Source organism: Cajanus cajan, chromosome 10 (assembly GCF_000230855.2).
Source record: "Cajanus cajan strain Asha chromosome 10, NIPB_CcT2T_4, whole genome shotgun sequence".
NCBI lineage: Eukaryota > Viridiplantae > Streptophyta > Magnoliopsida > Fabales > Fabaceae > Cajanus > Cajanus cajan.
The window spans coordinates 431391-440326 of record NC_138526.1 but is presented as its reverse complement, the minus strand read 5'-3'; the positions used below and the strand labels follow the sequence as shown (position 1 = coordinate 440326).

Below are 8936 nucleotides of genomic sequence, written 5' to 3'. Positions count from 1 at the left end.
TAGACTTCACAACGGAAGATATAATTGAAGATGCCAAAAGTCCAGAACTACTAACATCACAACCAACGGTAGGTGTGCTCTCACCCAATGATTCCTTTAGTAGGTACTAGTATATAAATTATAGAGCAATAATTTTTTAACTCCAAATTTATTGTTTCAGAAATGTTATAAATTATAGAACCATAATTTTTTAAGACTCAACTCTCTTTTAATGCTCTTTATTATTATTAAAATCACAAAAAAAAATTATAGATTTTACAACTAAATTAGAAAAAAGATTTTAAGTTTTTTAATAAATTTTAGCTAATAATAAAGTGTTACGAACAGAATCACAGTAGTATTTCTCTTAAATAAATAGGAACATTAACAAAAAAAAAAACCTCTAACATTACCTGTTGCTTAAAATTTATCAGAATTTTTTTTATTGTTGTCTCTCTCCCCTCCAACTCTCCTCATTTTGTGAATCTTTCTTAATTTATTAGTGGAATCTACCAAACTTTGTAATTTTTAAAAAAACTTTTAAAAAAATATTAGAAGAATTGTAACTAACAATTTTTTTTCTCCCAATACCTAAACAACACTCCTTATTTATCGGTTTCACCACCTTTTCCATTATATAACAAATTTATTTCCCAATTTTATTATTTTTTATTATTTTTATTTGACAATAAAATATAACTTTTTTTTCCATGAAATAGTCCATATAAAAATAAAAGAATATACACAAAGTGTAAAAAAAATTTATATTGACAATCAATCATATGCTTTAATAATGTTATGTCATTTGCTTATTTAATTAAATAAATTAAAAAATATAATTAATTATCATTGTAAAAAAAATTACACTAATAATATAATACTACTTGTCATCATGATTTAATGTCTAAAATAAATAGGGAACCTCAATCCTTGATTAGCTCAGGAATTTCGACAATTTTATCTCATGAAGTGTGATATATGATTTGGGTGTGAATATACATTTTTGTGAAGTACAAGGTATAAATGTATGACACCTGGTGTCTGGTGACATGTACAGTAAATCTTGTGCCCTTGAGTGGGGGGTGTCCACGTACGTTAGCCTGACTTTACTCGAAAGCAAATTGAGATTTAATTTGGAAATTCCAACACACAGGGACACATAAATCCCCAATCCCGTTGAAAACGAAAGTGGTATATCTATGCCTTGAAGACCTGCTGATATCATCCTATTCTCCTGACTCCTGAGAAACAAAACATGAGATCCAAACCCCAATTCACATGCACCTTCAAGGTAGCCCTTCTCAGCCTCGCCTTCCTCTCCCTCTTCATCCTCCTTTTCCGCTCCTCCATCTTCTCACTCTCCCCACAGCTCACAACAACCGTTTCAGTTTCAGATCACCCCACAGCAGAAAAAGAACCTTCATCGATACCATGCCCTAACTCATGCACCAAGGCCCCCCCATCTCTCACCAACGCCATAATCCACTACGCCACCACCAACATCACCCCACAACAGACCCTAAACGAGATCTCAGTCTCCGCTAGGGTCCTCCAAAAGAAGTCACCCTGCAACTTCCTCGTCTTCGGCCTCGGCCACGACAGCCTCATGTGGACCTCTCTCAACTACGGAGGCCGCACCGTCTTCCTCGAGGAGGACAACTCCTGGATCAACCAAATCCAATCCAAGATCCCCTCCTTGGAGTCCCACCATGTTGTCTATGACACCAAGGTCTGATATCTGCTGTGCTTTATAAGTTGTTATTTCTTTTCTTATTTTAACAACAACTAAACTTGGTTGTATCTTGAAGAAAAGTTGTGCTTTATAAGTTGTTATTTCTTTTCTTATTTTAATGACGTTAGACTTGGTTGTATCTTAAACAGGTGCACCAAGCGGATGAACTGATGAGAATTGGAATGGAGGAGGATTGCAGAAAGGTGAGTGACCCAAGATTGTCCAAGTGCGAGTTGGCGCACAAGGGGTTCCCGAGTGAGGTTTACGACGTTGAGTGGGATGTGATAATGGTGGATGCACCCACTGGATACTTTGAAGGGGCACCGGGGAGAATGAGTGCGATATACACTGCGGGGTTGATTGCGAGGAACAAGGAGCATGGTGAAACTGATGTGTTTGTGCATGATGTGGATAGGGTGGTGGAGGACACCTTCTCCAAGGCCTTTCTCTGTGAAGGCTATTTGAGGGAACAAGAAGGGAGGATCAGGCACTTCAATATTCCCAGCCATAGGGCGCGTTTGGGGAGACCCTTTTGCCCTTCCTGAATCATCGCTTAGCTCACAATCCTTCGATCTCAACCAAAAAACCATATTTTAATTCTCATTTTATTATATATCAAACAAACAAGAGTCACCCATAGTGATCATGTGTCTACTCCTATTTTTTGCGTTATTAACTCTGTAAATTTGGGGTGTTATTTGTTGGTATGCCAAAGAGGAGAGATGTAGACAATATCAACTATCTAATAATTTTTTGGTCAAAGTGCTTTTTTATTATATATTTCCCCACTTTACCATTATTCTCATTCACAAGTCTTTTACGTAGCAATTGAAATCATTCTTTGGGTACGGTTAATTAAAAAGACTTTTTTTTTATAATATATATGTTAGACCTTAAACAAGTCATGTCATTTAACTTATTTTTACCTTTAATATAAATAAATTTTTCACACAATATTTATGATTGTCTAAAAATTTATTAAAAAATATTTTTTTCTTAAAACTTAAAACCTTGCATAAGAGATTCGGATCCAATTCCATAAGAACAACAATATGTTGTATAAATTCAACATTTGAGTTTTCTATTTTTCTATTATTAATAATGAGAAGAAAAAAAAAGTTATACATAATTAAAAAATAATAATTTTACACGATAATTCAATCACAAATTATGATGAATTTATTAATTTTTAAAATAATTATCTTTAAAATTATAATAATCATGGGTTTTTTATTAATACGTTGACGTGTAAAAGATTTTACTCTGGTAATAAAGCATAATTATTAAACTCATTAATAATTAGTTATATTATTATTTATTGATTTATTGTTGTTTTGTACATATGTCTGTAAGCTCTAAAATTCAGTAAACATATTAACCCACTTGACTTGACCATTCTGATTAAAAAGTCATATACTAATTTTTCAGAAATAATACTGTAGCAATTGAAATCATTCTTTGCTTTCATTTTAATTCTTAAAATTTACTTATCGAATGCGAGTTTGCATGTTTTCAAATTTATAAGACTGGCGCAAGTTTTTTTAGGTTTAAAATGAGATAAGACTGGCCCAGAAATTTTTTTATAAGTAAGAGTAACACCAATTTTGACAATTTTTTATGTATTTTATTTTTACTAAAATTTAAATTAAATTACACTTTTAATTCTCTTATAATATTAAATCTTTGATTTTGGTCATTAATTTTTAAATTCACAATTTTAGTTTCTTCATTAAATGTTCATCTATTGACCATTAAAATTGTAACACTTGTCATGATTTATAAAATTAAATAGATAACATAGCAATTAATATTTAATGATATTCAAGCAAAATTTTATTTTTTAATTCTCATTTTTATCTTATAAAAGTGATAAAATGAGATAAAAATAAGATGAAAATGAGAATTTAAAGTATAATTTAATCTAAATATCATAATTAAATATTAATTATACTATCATATATATAATGTTAGATCACGATAAAAAAAACGTTACAATTTTAACGATTAATAAAATCAAAAATATATTTTAACCAAAAATTCATTATAAGATGTTTGAGTTCAATAACTAACAATAATTTATTGAGATAATTAAAATGTCCATTTTACCTATTAAATACTATTTTAATCCCATAACAAATTTTATGTAAGAGAGAAAAAAGAAATTTTAAAATAAGTATTATTTTAATTTTTAATATAATATTAATTACATTTTTTTTTATTTATACTTCTAATAATATTATTTAGAAAGTGTTGTGAGACAATTTTTCTAACAACAAAGATTAATAATATTAATTTTTTTTTAAAAAAAAATATCTATTACTAGTTAATTTTTTTAATCTATGTCAAACAACTTAGGACAGTACTTGAGACCGAAAGAATATTATTAATTAATAATTAAATATATTTATTTTCGTTAAATTATTAGTAATAATCAAATATATTTATTGTTGTTGACTTATTAGTAATAATCAGATATATTTATTGTTGTTTTGTACCTATCCTTAAATTCATTAACACATATTCACCAATTGACTTATACAAATTAATTGCGCATGCAAATCACAAAATTAAAGATGAAAAACAAAACAGAAACATTAAATAACAAGATTTTGATAATCCTTTAAAAAAAACAAGATTTTGATAACTGGAAAAGGTGGGGAATACATAACAAAAAGCATCTTCCTCCGCTAGCAATTGTTTTAAAAAAGAAATAATAATAATAATAATAATAATAATCATTTATTCCTGTGTGAATGACATACAGAATTAAATTTATTGGTTTCAATAAGATAAATTGTTTCTATTTATTTCTATCATTTAATAATAATCAAGATATTAATGACGGACAAAAACCAATTAAAAATAATTCCTCACGTATCAAATTATAGAATGTTATCTTCAATATCAAACACCATCAAAATGAGTATGATTGAAAGTGTGATAAGGATGACAGAAATTATGAAATAAGTGCAATGCAAAAATAAGGCAGAGTAAGTTCCTCACATCATAAATCATTCCCTAATTTGTTATTCAATTGATTGTACTAAAATTAGGATTTTAACATGATAGATTTTTATTTTCAATAATTTAAATCTGTAATGAATAATTTTTTTTATATAAATTATAGTAAATAAATATTTTTATTATATAAATATATTTATATTTATGATAAATAATTTAATTATGATATAAAACTATTTTTAATTGTTAATATTTTTTAATAGTATTAAAATTTTATTTATAAATAACAAAAATAATAAATTAAATAGATAAAGGATTAAGAAAAATCTTTAAAAAAAAACTTATTTAAGAAAAATAACTAAATATTCTCGTTAAATTGATAATGATCTCTAAAAATACTTTCTTTCAAGAAAATTATTCTAATTTATATTTATTTGTATATAGAGATTGATTAGTAATTTAAGAATATATAAATAAACAATCGTACTTATGCTAAAAAGTCTTAAAATTCATCAAATTATATTGATTTAATAGGCTTATATATATATACTAACTAATTGAATATGCCAAAAAAATATTACTACTTTGGTCTTAATTATATAAAGATAATATAAGAAAAATATCAAAACTAAAAAAGTAATTAATATAATTATTTTTAATTAATTTTATCATAAATTTGAATTTTATTTTAAACTATTATGATTACTCGTGCGATGCATAAATTATTAATTAAAAATATTTTTTATAATATATATAATAAAAAATTATTTTTATTCGTTTTAGGTTTTAAAGTGTATTTTATTTATATTTTGAAATTATTTTTATGTTTATTTTATAATAATAGGAAAAAGTTGATTATGTAACATTTATATCAATATTTGTTAATTTAAATGATTCGGTACTTATGCTCTTTAACTAAAGATCATGATTTGATCCTAATTTGAGTATGAAGTCGCAATCAAAAATACTCTTTTATCCTTATAGGAGACAACTCGAGAAAAATATTTATACATTTTTATCAAAGAAAAAAATAGCCTTAATTATCAATTATGTGAAATCCTTTTAAACAATTTTGGTGACTATACTTTTGTTGTATGTGTTAAACATAAATTAGTTAAATTTTTAATATATTTTTTTTTGGTTGGAGATGCAAAATTATGTTTTTGTTTCATTCTTAACTTAAAAATGTTAGTAACTTACATCTGTTTAAATTATGTATTGATTGAATTATTTCATCTTCCAAAATTTGTGATTGTTAATTACATACAAAATTGCATAATTTAACTATCACACTAGTATGTGATCAATATCTATCATTCAATTGATAAATATTGTTTGAGATAATACATCATGTAAATTTCGAAGAATAACTTAAATTTTACTATTTAAAATAAGAGTTAATCACCTATACACTGCCAGTATAAAGTTTTTTACATTGGCAGTCAATCAGAGCCTAGTGCCTTTTTTATTTTAATTTAATTAAATAAGCAGATGAAAAGACATTATTAACGGTTCTGATTGACTGCCAATGTAAAAAAATTTTACACTGACAGTGTATCGGTGATTAACTCTTAAAATAATACAAGTAGATAGCATTCAAGTAAATGTAATTATTGACTTGTGTACTCCATACTTGATATAGATTACTTCTTTTAAGTAGTTTGATATACAACCTTTTTTCTCATTGATGGGTTAGCCAACAATAAGATAGATTAGATTGTCTATTTCATCCGCTATTTGATTTTCAAACTTAAATATAGTAATCTCTTAAAAAAAATTAAAAGACATGTGCTATTAAATGTATATAATAAGAAAAAAATCAATAATATGATAAAATTTAACATATACTTTATAAAATTTATAAATCAAATGAAAGGATAATAATGAATGTAAGGAATCAAAATTTAAATTTTTTCCTTAATATAAAGATATCATAGAACATAAAGATAATTTATTAATTCATGGGTAACACAATAACTTTTTCAAATAATTTTGATTGTCTACAATTTATCTTTTACTTACATAAACAATAACGATCTCTTAGTGAAATGTCACTCCCTTTAAATCATTGATACATTCTTTTATTATCTTCCAAAATATGATCGTGATTATACTTAGGGTTTCCATTTGCAAAACATAATATGTATTTTTAAATTAAATACAAAATAAATAAAAAAATCAACATGCATTAGAAATGATTTTCAAATGAAACAATAGATAACCACCAAATAGATTATATGCAAAAACATATCATGTATCCATGACCTTCCAATATTAACATAAATAAAATGGAAGACCAACATGTAACATCCCAAAATATTACTAATTACAATATATTAAATAATAGTTATTTAAGTAGAACTCCTTAATGTGTCAAAACACAAAGGAATTGAATAATAAGAACCTAGACTAAAATAAATAGGATTTTCAATCTTTAATTAAGTTAATATAGATTAATTGAACTAGTGTAAGGAAGACTCTTTGAAGTTAAGTAGAAGTGGTTTAAGAGTTAACACTTAGTAGAGACCTAAATTAAGGCACATAAGTAATAGATTAATTAGTCATGAAGTCTTAGAACTTATTAACTAATAATCTAGCTAACTGAATTAAATTAAGCACTAAAATAATATAAAAAAGTTAACTAGTAACACTTAGTCAAGATCAATTAGTGTAAATAAGGTTTAACTTAATTATGAAAAAGAAACTTGAACTAATCTCTAATTTAATTTATTTCTTAGTTTATAAACAATATCAAAATTAGATTAGAAAGTCAACAAGAGTCAAAGGAAGGGATTTAGTCAATTTTGACATGCAAGTAAATTTTAAGAACTTTATTAAGTAAGCTTAAAAGAAAATTAAGAGTACCTAGGACGTGATTAATATTTATAGGGCTTAATTAACACTTAAATTAAGTTAATTAAAAATATGATTAAACTAATTATAGATTTAACTCATTAAAGATTAATTTTAAAGCTAAATTACTCTAGAATTAGTGTCTAAAACTAGACTAAACCTAAACTTAATTAAGAAACCTAATTAAGTGTGTGTGTGTTTTGTCCTATGTATAAATAGATAATGAATACCTTCTACCTTCATTATTTTGTGCAGCCACCACCCTTTAGAGAGAGAAGCTCTCATTTTCTGAGAAGGTGATTGTTGTGCAACAACAATTACCAATTTGATTGTCCAAAGGTGTCACTTTCTGATTGTGTTAGTTGTCCCTCCAGTAGTGAACCCACTAGCAATGGTGTTGATCACTCCACAAAGTTGAGAACTTAGGGGGCTCTCTTGCTGATGTATTCGCTTGATACTCAATCAAGCTCTACCAGTTTGCTCGCAATGTGTTTCCCACGCTCATATCTTTGATCTCATTTGTGGGACCTAGTATCATTTTTTTGTACAAACTTACGTAAATGTCTAGCTTGGATTAATTTTTCTATCTTATTTTTTAAGGCGATACATTCCTTAGTGGTGTGACCAAAATTACAATGATACTGACGATGCTTACTTTAATCTACCTTTTGAGGGGGGTAGGAACAAACTTAACAAGTGGTATTAAGTCACTACTTAAGGCTTCATCAAGTATTTAGGAACAACTATCATTCAAAGGGGGTATATTGAAAGTACCCACATTGTTTGTGTTCTCAGGTATGTCAGGACCGATCTCTATCCCTCTTATCTCCCTGAAATTTTGCCTTCCCCTTTTCCTATTCCTCACCAGAACCCTCTTAGAACTTAACAAGTTCTTCCACCTATATATATATAGTTCGTGGCTCTCCAATGAAGCTCTTCCACGGATAAAGCCAACTTCTTGTATAAATTATATAAGAAGGAACCCAACTTCAAAGCTGTTAACATCTAATGCAAAGCGATCTCCTCGACCAGATTAGAAATTTCAAAAGCAACTTTTCAAACCTATACATTAAGGCCTTGAGAGATTCATCCTTACCTTGTTTGATGTTGATAAGGGCAACCTAAGTCATAACAAGAGAGCCAAACTGTGTGGTAAACTTAGAGACGAGCACTCAGAAAGAATTGATTAAATAGGGAGATCAATTAACCACCTTAGATCTGCTACTTTTAGAGAGGTGGAAAATAGTCAACACATGACGACATCCGTGTTGGTGAGCATGCTAACTTGAAAAACATACAAGTTAATGTGATTGTTGGGATCAAAGGTCCTATCATACTTGTCAAGCCCCAAATTCTTCCATCCCCTTAGAAGGGAAACCTCCATGATGTCATTAGTGAATGGGTGCTTCTA

The 8936-nt window shown here is 27.4% G+C and overlaps 1 protein-coding gene across 1 annotated transcript; it reads left to right on the top strand.

Annotated features, from left to right (window-relative positions):
- Positions 1-1105: 1105 nt before the first annotated feature.
- LOC109806398 (glucuronoxylan 4-O-methyltransferase 3) lies at positions 1106-2487 on the top strand. Its single transcript, XM_020368786.3, has 2 exons — positions 1106-1708; positions 1861-2487. Exons 1-2 carry the CDS (start codon positions 1235-1237, stop codon positions 2254-2256), a joined length of 870 nt encoding a protein of 289 aa, XP_020224375.1. The 5' UTR covers positions 1106-1234; the 3' UTR covers positions 2257-2487.
- Positions 2488-8936: the final 6449 nt, after the last annotated feature.